This window comes from Thalassophryne amazonica, chromosome 12 (assembly GCF_902500255.1).
Source record: "Thalassophryne amazonica chromosome 12, fThaAma1.1, whole genome shotgun sequence".
In the NCBI taxonomy this organism is placed as follows: domain Eukaryota; kingdom Metazoa; phylum Chordata; class Actinopteri; order Batrachoidiformes; family Batrachoididae; genus Thalassophryne; species Thalassophryne amazonica.
This window is the reverse complement of record NC_047114.1, coordinates 39021929-39038028: the sequence shown is the minus strand read 5'-3', so window position 1 is coordinate 39038028 and position 16100 is coordinate 39021929. Positions and strand designations below refer to the sequence as shown.

At 46.6% G+C, this 16100-nt stretch overlaps 1 protein-coding gene across 2 annotated transcripts in view; it reads left to right on the top strand.

Annotated features, from left to right (window-relative positions):
• The first annotated feature begins 4 nt into the window (after nucleotides 1–4).
• LOC117521425 (importin-13-like) overlaps nucleotides 5–16100 on the top strand; it is a 105667-nt gene continuing 89571 nt past the window's right edge. The window contains exon 1 of one of the 2 annotated variants that reach the window (XM_034182720.1): nucleotides 5–203. In XM_034182720.1, the coding sequence (XP_034038611.1) occupies nucleotides 168–203 (36 nt within the window). In that variant the 5' untranslated portion in view covers nucleotides 5–167. Of the gene's footprint in view, nucleotides 228–16100 lie in introns of both variants that reach the window. The other variant, XM_034182721.1, reaches the window with a different exon arrangement.

Here is a 16100-nt window from a genome sequence, read left to right as displayed (position 1 = left end):
GTGTGTGTGTGTGTGTGTGTGTGTGTGTGTGTGTGTGTGTGTGTGTGTGTGTGTGTGTGTGACACCTCACAGGACGGCGCAATCTGCTTCTGACACTTTTCTCAGTTATTATTACGCCCAACCAGACTTTGATTTGTAAGACCTAGACAGAAGAGAAAGTGCTCCAGATGGATCCTCCAGTCAGTCCTGGATGCAGCCTGGAGGTAACGGTGCAGAATGTGGAGTCTGTAAGTTCCTTGTCATCAGTCATTGCGCAGAATGTCTTTGAAATACTCAGACACAGCATGTCGGATAACCCTTGATAATGTGTATAACAAACAGCATAATAGCAACAACATAACAATAATCATAAGAATGATCTTTATTTATATACACCTTGCAGTGTACAGTTAACAGACGGCTTGATTTATAAAAAGCAGTGCTTAGCTGTCCTGTGTGCCACATTTGTTACATTAGGTGATGATATATTACTTTGCATTACATGATATGTTATGCACTCAAAAACTGACTCATTGGATGAACTCAACTCAGTTATGAGCAGGATTTCCATCTAATTAATATATGTAATCCCAACTAAATTAAATTAAATTATTATATGGCTGTCACACTATGTGCACGATGATTGGCTGATTACTGATACTTTCCCATATCAAACTGGTTTCCATGACAGTTGGTCCGCAATGTGTATTTTCTTTACAAACCAGGAAGCTAAAAACGCGATTAGAAAAACTAAGTCGGATATGAACGTACTCCATAAATATCTACACAGCATTGGAAAAACACACACAGATTGAAAGCTTACCAGCTAACGATCAGACCATTTGTTAGCAAGTTCTTAATGGAGGTGAAGCGAACAGGTCGGACTACGAGCCGTCAGCAGCTTTCATATTCAGGCGATACTGTAAGATTGCATGTTTATATATGTAATAGCCATATAATAAACATATTATTAACCTCACTCGCTTGGTCTGTACAGGGGAGACCACCATGTTTTTCACACACTTCGCTTCGGTCTGATATTTCCCTGTACAGACCTCAAGGTCAGTTAATAATCCTTTAATAATCTTGCATGGATGTGCTTTATTTGAGTTTGGGCTACATACGAGGGCTGTCAATAAAGTTACGGTCCTTTTTATTTTTTTCAAAAACTATATGGATTTCATTCATATGTTTTTACGTCAGACATGCTTGAACCCTCGTGCGCATGCGTGAGTTTTTCCACGCCTGTCGGTGACGTCATTCGCCTGTGAGCACTCCTTGTGGGAGGAGTCGTCCAGCCCCTCGTCGGAATTCCTTTGTCTGAGAAGTTGCTGAGAGACTGGCGCTTTGTTTGATCAAAATTTTTTCTAAACCTGTGAGACACATCGAAGTGGACACGGTTCGAAAAATTAAGCTGGTTTTCAGTGAAAATTTTAACGGCTGATGAGAGATTTTGAGGTGATTCTGTCGCTTTAAGGACTTTTCACGGTGCGAGACGTCGTGCAGCGCTCTCAGGCGGCGTCATCAGCCTGTTCAAGCTGAAAACCTCCACATTTCAGGCTCTATTGATCCAGGACGTCGTGAGAGAACAGAGAAGTTTCAGAAGAAGTCGGTTTCAGCATTTTATCCAGATATTCCACTGTTAAAGGAGATTTTTTTAATGAAAGACGTGCAGACGGGTCCGCGCGTCGGGACGCAGCCGCCGCGACGCTCCGCCACAGGAAAAACACCTCTGTTGAAAGCCTTAAGGACAAGTTGGAACATGTCCTGCCTGTTAAACAATTTCTCATACTCACTCCACTGAAAGCCATCAAAAGCCGCCTGGATTTTACAAATGGTTATCAACACGGAGGTGTTTTTCCTGTGCCGCCGCACCGCGTCGGCTGCGTCCCGACGCGCGGATCCGTCCGCACGTCTTTCATTAAAAAAATCTCCTTTAACAGTGGAATATCCGGATAAAATGCTGAAACCGACTTCTTCTGAAACTTCTCTGTTCTCTCACGACGTCCTGGATCAATAGAGCCTGAAATGTGGAGGTTTTCAGCTTGAACAGGCTGATGACGCTGCCTGAGAGCGCAGCGCGACGTCTCGCACCGTGAAAAGTCCTTAAAGCGACAGAATCACCTCAAAATCTCTCATCAGCTGTTAAAATTTTCACTGAAAACCAGCTTAATTTTTCGAACCGTGTCCACTTCGATGTGTCTCACAGGTTTAGAAAAAATTTTGATCAAACAAAGCGCCAGTCTCTCAGCAACTTCTCATACAAAGGAATTCCGACGAGGGGCTGGACGACTCCTCCCACAAGGAGTGCTCACAGGCGAATGACGTCACCGACAGGCGTGGAAAAACTCACGCATGCGCACGAGGGTTCAAGCATGTCTGACGTAAAAACATATGAATGAAATCCATATAGTTTTTGAAAAAAATAAAAAGGACCGTTACTTTATTGACAGCCCTCGTATATTTATTAGGATTCTGCACTGAATTGAGTTCATCCAATGAGTAATTTCTTTTGTGTGTATTATGTTATGTACAGTATGTTACACTAAGTTACGTCATGTTACGATAAGTTACGCTACGTTACGTTACATCACGCTATTCTATGTTATGTTAAGATATGTCACATTATGCTACATTACGTTACACTACATTACGTTACACTACATTATGTCACGTTATGTCATGTTACGTTATGTCAGGTTATGTTATGCCGTGTTGTTACATCACAACTCGTTACATGATGACACATTACATCACAACACATTATGTTACATTATGCCACTTTACGTTACATGACATCACGTCATGCAACTTTACGTTATATCGTGTTACATTCTATGTTACATTATGCTGTGTGATGCTATGTTATGTTACATTACGCAATGCTGCTCTACATTATGTTTTGTCATATCATGTCATGTTATGTCACACTACAATACACTATGCAGTTTTGTCCTATGCTACATTATACTACGCTATGTTCCTTTCCATTATGCTGTTTTGTTATACAACCCCAATTCCATTGAAGTTGGGACATTGTGTGAAATGTAAATAAAATAGAATACAATGATTTGCAAATCCTCTTCAACCTATATTCAACTGAATACACCACGAAGACAAGATATTTAATGTTCAAAACTGATAGACTTTTTTGTTTTTGTGCAAATATTTGCTCATTTTGAAATGGATGCCTGCAACACATCTCAAAAAAGCTGGGACAGGGGCAACGTGGGCTCAGGAACACTTCAGAAAACCATTGTCAGTTAACACAGTTTGTCGTTACATCTACAAGTGCAAGTACTCTACCATGCAAAGCGAAAGCCATACATCAACAACATCCAGAAACGTCGCCGCCTTCTCTGGGCCAAAGCTCATTTGAAATGGACAGACACGAAGTGGAAAAGTGTGCTGTGGTCTGATGAGTCCAACTTTCAAATTGTTTTTGGAAATCATGGATGTCGTGTCCTCCGGACAAAAGAGGAAAAAACCATCCAGTGTTGTGTGGGCCGCTGAAGAGGAGGTACTGCTGGCCCACCACCACCAGATGGCGCCCTGCTTGGAGTGCGGGCTTCAAGCACGAGAGGGTGCCGAAACTAGTGGAGTGACAACTGTCACATCATCAACACCAGCTGTCACTCATCTACGTCATCCTCCATAAAAGCCGGACTGCAACTCCTCCTCCCCGCCGAGAAATCAGCTACCATTCAGGTAATTTTCTCTGCTGACTTAAAACATTGAGTAATAATCTGAACTTCTTTGCAGCCGTTTTCCTGTGGTGTTTTCCTTATCTGTGGGATTGGCGTTTGGTGTGATAAGCGACGGCTTCGCTTCACACCCCAACCAGATAAGTGATTAGACAGGAGCTGAACAAGTATGTGATTGGAGGTGGAGGTGCTCCCTCCCAAAAGAACACAGACTGTGGGATTACTGAGTGTGCGAACTCACACTCATTAATACTGTTTCTGTTCTCTGCCAGCAGTACCGGGTCTGACTGCTGAAGACAGTGGCCACCTGGGGCGCAGGGCTTGGCGGCTCCGGTGTTCTTCAGATCCGTTGGTGGTGGAAGCTGTGTGGGATCCGGCTCTTCTCTCGCCAGACGTCTTCTATCTTCGAGCCTGCCCACACGTCACCTTGTGTATAATTGACATTCCCCAATATTGTTATTGTCTGTACTTCGTTGTGCGATTCACAACATTAAATTGTTACTTTTTGGCTTATCCATTGTCCGTTCATTAACGCCCCCTGTTGTGGGTCCGTGTCACGACACCTTCCCAACAGGATTTCTCGGCCAATGTCATGGATCCTGAGGCGCGTCAACCAGAGCTTGAACAGCCAATGGAAGAGCGAGGTGCACAGGCGCCAGCAGGAGGCATGTTACGTGAGCTGCAGCAAATTCTAACCGCTTTCACTGCTCAGTTGGATTTGGTAACCGAGCAGAACGTTATTCTCAATCGGAGGATGGAGGCTCTAACTGCCAGGGTGGAGGCGCGCAATCAAAGCTCTGCTGCAGCACCTCCTCCTGCTGGTCCCATGTCAGACACAGACGTTCCACTGGTCGTTCAACGACCCCCCCCCACCATCCCCTGAAGCATACATAAGCCCTCTGGAGCCGTACGGAGGTTGTGTCGAGACGTGCGCGGACTTCCTACTGCAGTGTTCGCTCGTCTTTGCACAGCGTCCCGTCATGTACGCGTCAGACACTAGCCGGGTGGCTTATGTCATTAATCTGCTTCGAGGAGAGGCACGCGCCTGGGCTACAGCGCTCTGGGAGCAGAACTCACGGCTCCTAACGTCATACGCTGGGTTTGTAAGGGAGTTCAAACAGGTTATTGATCATCCCAACAGAGGCGAGACCGCTTCGAGCGTGCTACTGTCAATGAGACAGGGGCACCGGAGTGCAGCCGAGTATGCAGTCGACTTCTGCATCGCGGCTGCGAGGTCCGGCTGGAATACCGTTGCACTCCGCGCCGCCTTCATAAACGGACTGTCTCTGGTCCTGAAGGAGCATCTGCTGGCTAAGGAGGAACCGCGGGATTTTGACGGGCTTGTCGACCTGGTTATACGCTTAGACAACCGCTTAGAGGAACACCGTCGGGAGCAGGGCGGGGGACGTGACCGGGCACGAGCCGTCCCTCTTCCTTCCGGGTCCGAAAGGGTGCCGTCGTCCCCACGCTCCACAGCCAGAGGGCCCCGTGTGGCAACAGCTCCCCCTGCTGACGAAGCTATGGACACGAGCAGGGCCAAAGTGAAACCAAATGACAGACAAAGGAGGCTAGCCCGCGGGGAGTGTTTTTTCTGTGGCTCTAGTGGTCATATACAGAGGAACTGCCCCAAACGGTCAAACTACAACGCCCGTCCTTAAAAACTGGGCTAAGGGTGGGCCATAACACGCACGCAGGGAAGCCCCGTAGATCCGCATGAATCCCAGTCACAATCCTTAGTGAGGAGTTAACCCTTCACGCCCCAGCACTCGTAGACACAGGGTCGGAAGGGAATCTGCTGGACAGCAGATGGGCAAAGGAAGTAGAGCTCCCTCTGGTGGATCTGCCTTCACCTTTGAAGGTATGGGCACTAGATGGCACCCTTCTTCCACTAATCACACACCAGACACAGCCCGTGACATTGGTTGTGTCTGGGAATCACAAGGAGGAGATTGTGTTTTATGTAACACCTTCTACCTCCCGAGTGATTTTGGGTTTTCCATGGGTGTTGAAACACAATCCCCGGATTGATTGGCCGTCTGGGGTTGTGACGCAGTGGAGCGAAACCTGCCACCGGGAGTGTTTAGGATCCTCGGTTCCACCCGGTGTGACAGCTAAAGAGGAGGTCAAAGTCCCCCCCAATCTGACGGCGGTACAGGAGGAGTACCACGATCTTGCTGACGTCTTCAGCAAAGATCTGGCACTCGCCCTTCCCCCGCACCGACCGTACGATTGCGCCATCGATTTGATCCCGAGCGCTGAGTATCCATCCAGCAGGCTGTACAACCTCTCATGTCCGGAATGCGAATCAATGGAGACCTACATCCGGGACTCCTTAGCTGCCGGGTTGATCCAGAACTCCACCTCCCCGATGGGCGCGGGTTTCTTTTTTGTGGGTAAGAAGGACGGCGGACTCTGCCCATGCATCGATTACAGAGGGCTGAACGAGATTACGGTTCGCAATCAATACCCATTACCTCTGTTGGATTCGGTGTTCACGCCCCTGCATGGAGCCCAAATATTCACCAAACTCGATCTTAGGAATGCGTACCACTTGGTTCGGATCCGGAAGGGAGACGAGTGGAAGACGGCATTTAACACCCCCTTAGGTCACTTTGAGTACCTGGTCATGCCGTTCGGCCTCACAAACGCCCCCGCGACGTTCCAAGCGTTGGTTAATGACGTCTTGTGGGACTTCCTACATCGGTTTGTCTTCGTATATCTAGACGACATACTCATCTTTTCTCCGGACCCTGAGACTCATGTCCAGCATGTACATCAGGTCCTACAGCGGTTGTTGAAGAACCGGCTGTTTGTGAAGGGCGAGAAGTGCGAGTTCCACCGCACTTCTTTGTCCTTCCTGGGGTTCATCATCTCCTCCAACTCCGTCGCCCGTGATCCGGCCAAGCTTGCGGCGGTGAGAGATTGGCCCCAACCAACAAGCCGTAGGAAGCTGCAACAGTTCCTCTGCTTTGCAAATTTCTACAGGAGGTTCATTAAGGGCTACAGTCAGGTAGCTGGTCCCCTGACAGCCCTGACCTCCACTAAGGTCCCCTTCACCTGGTTGGATCGGTGCGAAGCCGCGTTTAGGGAGTTGAAACGCCGGTTCTCGTCTGCACCAGTTCTGGTGCAGCCTGATTCTAATCGCCAGTTCACAGTGGAAGTGGATGCCTCTGACTCAGGGATAGGAGCCGTGCTGTCCCAGAGTGGGGAGTCCGATAAGGTTCTCCACCCTTGTGCCTATTTTTACCGCAGGTTGACCCCGGCTAAGAGGAACTATGACGTCGGCAATCGGGAACTCCTGGCGGTGAAGGAGGCTCTTGAAGAGTGGAGACACCTGTTGGAGGGAGCGACGGTGCCCTTCATGGTTTTCACGGACCATCGGAACCTGGAGTACATCCGGACCGCCAGGCGGCTGAACCCCAGGCAAGCCCGCTGGTCACTGTTCTTCGGGCGCTTTGACTTCCAGATTACATACCGCCCCGGGACCAAGAACCAACGATCGGATGCCCTGTCCCGGGTGCATGAAGAGGAGGCCAAGGCAGAGTTGTCAGACCCCACAGAGACCATCATCTCCGAGTCCACTGTCGTGGCCACTCTCAACTGGGACGTGGAGAAGACCGTCCGGGAGGCCCTGACACGGAACCCGGACCCGGGGACCGGCCCGAAGAACAAACTGTACGTCCCACCAGAGGCCAGAGCTAAGGTTTTGGACTTCTGTCATGGTTCCAAGCTCTCCTGTCATCCCGGGGTGCGCAGAACCATGGCAGTGGTCCAGCAGCGCTTCTGGTGGGCGTCTATGGAGGTCGACGTCCGGGACTACGTCCAGGCCTGTACCACCTGTGCCAGGGGCAAGGCTGACCATAAGAGGACTTCGGGACTCCTCCAGCCCCTACCGGTACCTCACCGCCCCTGGTCCCACATCGGCCTGGATTTTGTCACGGGCCTCCCGCCGTCCCAGGGCAACACCACCATCCTCACGATAGTGGACCGGTTCTCCAAGGCGGCCCACTTCGTGGCCCTCCCGAAGCTCCCTACGGCCCAGGAGACAGCAGACCTCCTGGTCCACCATGTTGTGCGTCTGCATGGGATACCAGCGGACATTGTCTCGGACCGTGGTCCTCAGTTCTCCTCCCAGGTTTGGAGGAGCTTCTGCAGGGAACTGGGGGCCACCGTGCGTCTCTCATCCGGGTATCACCCTCAGACAAATGGACAGGCAGAGCGGGCTAACCAGGAGCTGGAGCAGGCCCTCCGCTGCGTAACCTCTGCGCACCCGACAGCCTGGAGCGCCCATCTGGCCTGGATCGAGTACGCCCACAACAGCCAAGTGTTGTCAGCCACCGGCCTCTCCCCGTTTGAGGTGTGTTTGGGGTACCAGCCCCCATTGTTCCCACTTGTGGAGGGAGAGGTCGTGTGCCCTCGGTCCAGGCCCACCTCAGGAGGTGCCACCGGTTGTGGCGGACCGCCCGTTCTGCCCTGTTGAAGGCCCGGACGAGGGCCAAGGCCCATGCAGACCGCCAGCGTTCCTCGTCCCCTGCATACCAGCCCAGGCAGGAGGTGTGTTTATCGACCAAGGACATCCCGCTGCAAGTGGAATCACAGAAACTCAAAGACAGGTTTATCGGACCGTTTCCCATCCTCAAAGTCCTCAGTCCGGCCGCAGTGAAGCTAAAGCTGCCAGCTTCACTGCAGATCCACCCGGTGTTCCACGTGTCACGTCTCAAACCCCATCACACCTCACCACTCTGCACCCCTGGACCTGCACCGCCTCCTGCCCGGATCATCGACGGGGAGCCGGCAGGGACCGTGTGTCGGCTCCTGGACGTCCGTCGTAAGGGTCGGGGGTTCCAGTATCTGGTGGACTGGGAGGGGTATGGACCCGAAGAACGCTCCTGGGTGAAGAGGAGCTTCATCCTGGACCCAGCCCTCCTGGCCGATTTCTACAACCGTCACCCGGACAAGCCAGGTCGGGCGCCAGGAGGCGCCCGTTGAGGGGGGGGTCCTGTTGTGTGGGCCGCTGAAGAGGAGGTACTGCTGGCCCACCACCACCAGATGGCGCCCTGCTTGGAGTGCGGGCTTCAAGCACGAGAGGGCGCCGAAACTAGTGGAGTGACAGCTGTCACATCATCAACACCAGCTGTCACTCATCTACGTCATCCTCCATAAAAGCCGGACTGCAACTCCTCCTCCCTGCCGAGAAATCAGCTACCATTCAGGTAATTTTCTCTGCTGACTTAAAACATTGAGTAATAATCTGAACTTCTTTGCAGCCGTTTTCCTGTGGTGTTTTCCTTATCTGTGGGATTGGCATTTGGTGTGATCAGCGACGGCTTCGCTTCACACCCCAACCAGATAAGTGATTAGACAGGAGCTGCACAAGTGTGTGATTGGAGGTGGAGGTGCTCCCTCCCAAAAGAACACAGACTGTGGGATTACTGAGTGTGCGAACTCACACTCATCAATACTGTTTCTGTTCTCTGCCAGCAGTACCGGGTCTGACTGCTGAAGACAGTGGCCACCTGGGGCGCAGGGCTTGGCGGTTCCGGTGTTCTTCAGATCCGTTGGTGGTGGAAGCTGTGTGGGATCCGGCTCTTCTCTTGCCAGACGTCTTCTATCTTCGAGCCTGCCCACATGTCACCTTGTGTATAATTGACATTCCACAATATTGTTATTGTCTGTACTTCGTTGTGCGATTCACAACATTAAATTGTTACTTTTTGGCTTATCCATTGTCCGTTCATTAACACCCCTGTTGTGGGTCCGTGTCACGACACCTTCCCAACATCCAGATTGTTAAAAGCGCAAAGTTCAAAAGCCAGCGTCTGTGATGGTATGGGGGTGTGTTAGTGCCCATGGCATGGGCAACTTACACATCTGTGATGGCACCATCAGTGCTGAAAGGGACATCCAGGTTTTGAGCAACACATGCTGCCATCCAAGCAACGTCTTTTTCAGGGACGTCCCTGCTTACTTCAACAAGACAATGCCAAGCCACATTTTGCACACGTTACAACAATGTGGCTTCGTAGTAAAAGAGTGCCGGTACTAGACAGGCCTGCCTGCAGTCCAGACCTGTCGCCCACTGAAAATGTGTGGCGCGTTATGAAACACAAAATATGACAACGAAGACCCTGTACTGTTGAACAACTGAAGTCGTACATCAAGCAAGAATGGGAAAGAATTCCACCTACAAAGCTTAAACAATTAGTGTCCTTAGTTCCCAAATGCTTATTGAGTGTTGTTAGAAGGAAAGGTGATGTAACACAGTGGTAAACATACCACTGTCCCAGCTTTTTTTTTTGATGTGTTGTAGGCATCCATTTAAAAATGAGGAAATATTTGCACAAAAACAATAAAGTTTATCAGTTTGAACATTAAATATCTTGTCTTGGTGATGTATTCAATTGAATAGAGGTTGAAGAGCATTTGCAAATTATTGTATTCTGTTTTTATTTACATTTTACACAACGTCCTAACTTCATTGGAACTGGGGTTGTATTATGCTACCATACATCATTATATGTTACGTTTCATTGTGTTGTGCTGTGCTATGCTATGCTATGTTATACAGCTTTCTTGTAGGTGTAGCAGTTTGACAAGTGCATGATATGACTTGATATCAGTGTGGAGCTAATCAAGTACAGTGCGTCCAGAAAGTATTCACAGTGCTTCACTTTTTCCACATTTTGTTATGTTACAGCCTTTTTCCAAAAATGGAGTAAATTAATTTTTTTCCACTCCAAATTCTACTCACAACACCCCATAATGACAACATGAAAACGTTTTTTGGGGGTAAAAGTTTTGCTAATTTATTACAAATAAAAGACAAAGAAATCACATGTACATATTCACACCCATTCCTCAGTACTTTGTTGATGCGCCCTTGGTAGCAATTACAACCTCAAGTCTTCTTTAATATGATGTCACAAGCTTGCTGCACTTATCTTTTGGGCAGTTTTCCAATTTGCAGCACCTCTCAAGCTCCATCAGGTTGGATGGGAAGCATCGGTGCACAGCCATTTTCAGATCTCTCCAAAGATGTTCAATCGGATTCAGATCTGGGCTGTGGCCATGGGCCACTCATGGACATTCACAGAGTTGTCCTGAAGCCACATCTTTGAAATCTTGGCTGTGTGCTTAGGGTCATTGTCCTGCTGAAAGATGAACCGTCTCCCCAGTCTGAGGTCAAGAGCGCTCTGGAGCAGGTTTTCATGCAGGATGTTTCTGTACATTGCTGCATTTGTCTTTCCCTCAATCCTGACTAGTCTCCCAATTCATGTCACTGAAAAACATCTCTACAGCATGATGCTGCCACCACCATGCTTCACTGTAGGGGTGGTGCCTGGTTTCCTCCAAGCATGACACCTGGTGTTCACACCACAAAGTTAAATCTTTGTCTCATCAGACCAGACAGTTTTATTTCTCATGGTCTGAGAGTCCCTCAGATGCCTTTTGGCAAACTCCAGGTGAGCCACCATGTACCTTTTACTGCGGAGTGGCTTCTGTCTGGCCACTCTACTATACAGGCCTGATTGGTAGATTGCTGCAGAGATGGTTGTCCTTCTGGAAGGTTCTCCTCTCTCCACAGAGGAATGCTGGAGCTCTGACAGAGTGACCATTGAGTTCTTGGTCACCTCCCTGGCTAAGGCCTTTCTCTCCTAGTTGCTCATTTTAGACAGGCGGTCAGCTCTAGGAAGAGTCCTGGTGGATCTGACCTTTTTCCATTTTCTGATGGTGGAGGCTGCTGTGCTCATCAGAACTTTCAAAGCAGGAGACATGTTTCTGTACCCTTCCCCAGATACAGGCTGCACCTGAGCTTGAGCTTCATGGCAAAGGCTGTCAATACTTATGTACATGTGATTTCTTTTTATTTAGATGAGATGAGATGAGATTTATTGTCATTGTCATTACACGAGTGCAACAACAATGAAATTACGTTTACACTCCAATTACCTCAGACAAAATACAGCAATTAATCCACAATTATTACTAGTTGAACGTAATAATGGCACACATCAGAATTAAAGACAACACATATACATTTGACATTGTTTATGTGCACTAAACTTGAAGCAGTCTGTCATTCGAATTGAGGCTTAGTGGGTGATGGCTGCAGCAGGAGGGGCCCGCGCCGTCCAGCTTGGGGAGTTGAGGGCTGCAGCAGTAAAAACTGCGCTGCCTTCGACGTGGCAGGGAGGATGCCAGGGTGAGGGGAGTGGAGAGACACAAGGGGAGGGGGGTAATAGGGATGGAATGCGTTGTGTGCAGATAAGTTAAGTTTATGTCAGTTTCTGTCCGTGTGTGCATAAAGTCTGACATTGCTAGGCAACAGCAAGCTGGAGGGGGTGTTGATAGATGAGAAGGGGAAGCCGAATTCCTTCACCAAGGCCGTAGATCCTTCTGGGGGAAGAGCAGGGCATTTGACCTTCAGGAGCTGATAAGCTGCCATGTTGATGTTAGGCGGAGAGATACAGAATTCCATTTACTGCACCTCTGACCATCTAGAGTCTAAATTTATGAAGAATATTCTCCCGTCCTCAGCAGCACATTCCTTTGCAATGCAACGATATGCCCCAAGATGGTATCCATTTTGCGTTTGAGTTCAAGAGTTAATGGAGTCTGAGATTACACAGCATTGCCCAACTCACTAATCATGACGGACAGATGAGGGGACAAGATTCTGGTAGCATCTGTCTTGATAATATTCCTGTAGGTCAGGGCAACGCACAAACCGATCAGTGCCAAACCTCCCACCATAAAAGCGAATCAAAATAAATTCTCAACATCTTCCACAGAGAGTGGAGCCAAGCATGCCACGCTCCATTTCTCACAGGTGTTGAGAGTATAGCCCGCTGGGTAGGTTCCATCATTGCACGCAGGGTCCCCCAGCCCTGATTTCCTTGTCGAAAAAATGGTGTCAATAGTGTTGAGAGACCAGCTGATCAGTTCCATGGTTAATCCAAATATTAATTTGAAGAATTCACAGTCTGGTGAAGCTGGGACTTTGAAGGTTGGAGCAGAGATGGAGAACATCTCTGCTTTCTGGCCCAAGCAGAGGGTCACCCCTTTGAGTCTGGTCTGCTTGAGGTTTCTTCCTCAGAGGGAGTTTTTCCTTACCACTGTTGCTCTGGGGGTTGGTAAGGTTAGACCTTACCTGTGTGAAGTGCTTTGAGACAACTCTGTTGTGATTTGGCGCTATATTAATGAAAATAAATTGAAATTTAAATTGAAAAAGAAAAACAGAAAAGAGGAGAGGAGAGGGGAGGAATGCGACTGTCCTTGCCGGAGTGCCAAATTTGCTAATTTATTAGCTTGCTAATTTATTGATTGATTGATTATAAATTTTAAAAATGAAAATAAACTTTTTTCACATTGTCATTATGGGGTGTTATGTGCAGAATTTGAGGGAAGAAATTAATTTCATCCATTTTGGAATAAGGCTGTAACAACAAAATGTGGAAAAAGTGAAGCACTGTGAATACTTTCAGGGTGCACTGTATCTATGTTAAAAATACTATTTTTTCTGAAGTAGTTGACTGGATATGGATTCTGATGTCATCCAATTAACTCAAATTAGCAAGCTAGAGAACAAGCTGAACAGGTTATGTACTTTACTGCATTGGCCTCAATATATGACAACCTTTTTTCTTTTCTTCAAAACATCTGAAAAAATATGGGTTTATCTTATAATTGCAAATTAAAATTTTGCATGTAATACACCTGCAACAGTAGATTGTGGATGTACGTATGTGTACGTTGTTTTTCATCAATGAAATCACTCATTTGTGAAATTCTTTTAAAATGTCCATGGTAACTTCCCCATTCTTTCAGTGATGTTTGTGAACTTTTTGTGCATTATCCATTTGAAACCAATCATTTGACATTGGTTTTTTTGGGGGGTGGGGGGGTTACATATCCAATCATGGTACAGTAGTGTTCAGAATAATAGTAGTGCTATGTGACTAAAAAGATTAATCCAGGTTTTGAGTATATTTCTTATTGTTACATGGGAAACAAGGTACCAGTAGATTCAGTAGATTCTCACAAATCCAACAAGACTAAGCATTCATGATACTCTTAAGGTTATGAAATTGGGCTATTAGTAAAAAAAAGTAGAAGAGGGGGTGTTCACAATAATAGTAGCATCTGCTGTTGACGCTACAAACTATTATGTTCAAACTGCTTTTTTAGCAATCCTGTGAATCACTAAACTAGTATTTAGTTGTATAACCACAGTTTTTCATGATTTCTTCACATCTGTGAGGTATTAATTTTGTTGGTTTGGAACCAAGATTTAGCTTGGTTACTAGTGTGCTTGGGGTCATTGTCTTGTTGAAACACCCATGTCAAGAGCATGTCCTCTTCAGCATAAGGCAACATGACCTCTTCAAGTATTTTGACATATCCAAACTGACCCATGATACCTGGTATGTGATATATAGGCCCAACACCATAGTAGGAGAAACATGCCCATATCATGATGCTTGCACCACCATGCTTCACTGTCTTCACTGTGAACTGTGGCTTGAATTCAGAGTTTGGGGGTTGTCTCACAAACTGTCTGCGGCCCTTGGACCCAAAAAGAACAATTTTACTCTCATCAGTCCACAAAAATATTCCTCCATTTCTCTTTAGCCCAGTTGATGTGTTCTTTGGCAAATTATAACCACTTCTGCACGTCTTTTATTTAACAGAGGGACTTTGCGGGGGATTCTTGCAAATAAATTAGCTTCACACAGGCGTCTTCTAACTGTCACAGCACTTACAGGTAACTCCAGACTGTCTTTGAACATCCTGGAGCTGATCAATGAGTGAGCCTTTGCCATTCTGGTTATTCCTCTATCCATTTTGATGGTTGTTTTCCATTTTCTTCCATGTGTCTCTGTTTTTTTGTTGTTGTTGTTGTCCATTTTAAAGCATTGGAGATCATTGTAGATGAACAGCCTATAATTTTTTGCACCTGCGTATAGGTTTTCCCCTCTCCAATCAACTTTTTAATCAAACTATGCTGTTCTTCTGAACAATGTCTTGAACGTCCCATTTTCCTCAGGCTTTCAAAGAGAAAAGCATGTTCAACAGGTGCTGGCTTCATCCTTAAATAGGGGACACCTGATTCACACCTGTTTGTTCCACAAAATTGACGAACTCACTGACTGAATGCCACACTACTATTATTGTGAACACCCCCTTTTCTACTTTTTTTTTTAATAATAACCTGATTTTATAGCCTTAAGAGTGTGCATATCATGAATACTTGGTCTTGTTGGATTTGTGAGAATCTACTGAATCTGCTGGTACCTTGTTTCCCATGTAACAATAAGAAATATACTCAAAACCTGGATTAATCTTTTTAGTCACATAGCACTACTATTATTCTGAATACTACTGTATGTCATTGTGGACATAGGGGAGAGAGAATGATGAACTGAACAAAGTCGTTCTGATGAACAATTGTGCCTCAAATGAATTCTCCAAGGAACAGAAAGTTGCACTGAACAAGATGAACCGTAGCTGAGCAAATGAGATGGTATGGCAAAAATGTCGATGAACAACAAGTCAAATGGACAAGTCTTTTAAGTGAGAAATCCAGCTTTGTAAAACAAACAACTTTTGTCTTCACTGTCTGTCCCCTCAAAGGTCAGCACCACCATAATGACATGTGGCTGGTCGGTGGAGAAGATTTGGCATGTCAGTAAATCTGTATGCAGGAGACATTAAAGCGCCATCAATGCTGGACACATTTAAGACTTTATGTGAAAAAAGTCTAATGAAGGTGATCAGTTAAATAGTCCTTCAGAGTTAAGAAGTTTTTTGTGGGCCGTTTAGTGCACCGCTTGTAACATGATACCAGACATAAGCCTACGCTGTCCTAAAAATAACCATCACCATGTGCTTTGGATTAGTTGCACCAACAATGCAATTTCAACAGTTTGGTGCCTGCGATATTTTCTGTATAAAGCAACAAATATGATAAAAATCAATCACAAAAATAATTTTATTATATTCTACAACTGAACCCTACACAAGTATCCATCTATTTTATATAATATACATCTTATTATATATCAGCTGTCAATAGGAGCTGGACCCTGTTGGGTGTATTGGCGTGATACGGGGTACAATTTGAAGAGATCGCTTTTCTGACACTGGTCACTATTATTAATTGACACGTGGCTTCTTCAGGTGTTTTTAGTCTTTAACAGCAAATGCAGCCCTGAGAACATGTCGTGGCAATCGTTGATTTTATAACCTATTGATTTGTGTTATCTGACTTTCAGTGTGGACAGACACAGTTTTATTGTAGGATTACAGGTAAATGTGTTTCCTTACTGTGCACTGAACTGAATGTTTTCTTTTTGTTTACATTTATGAATTTAACCTCATAATTCAATATCAAACAGAAAATGTAGAGCCTAATAT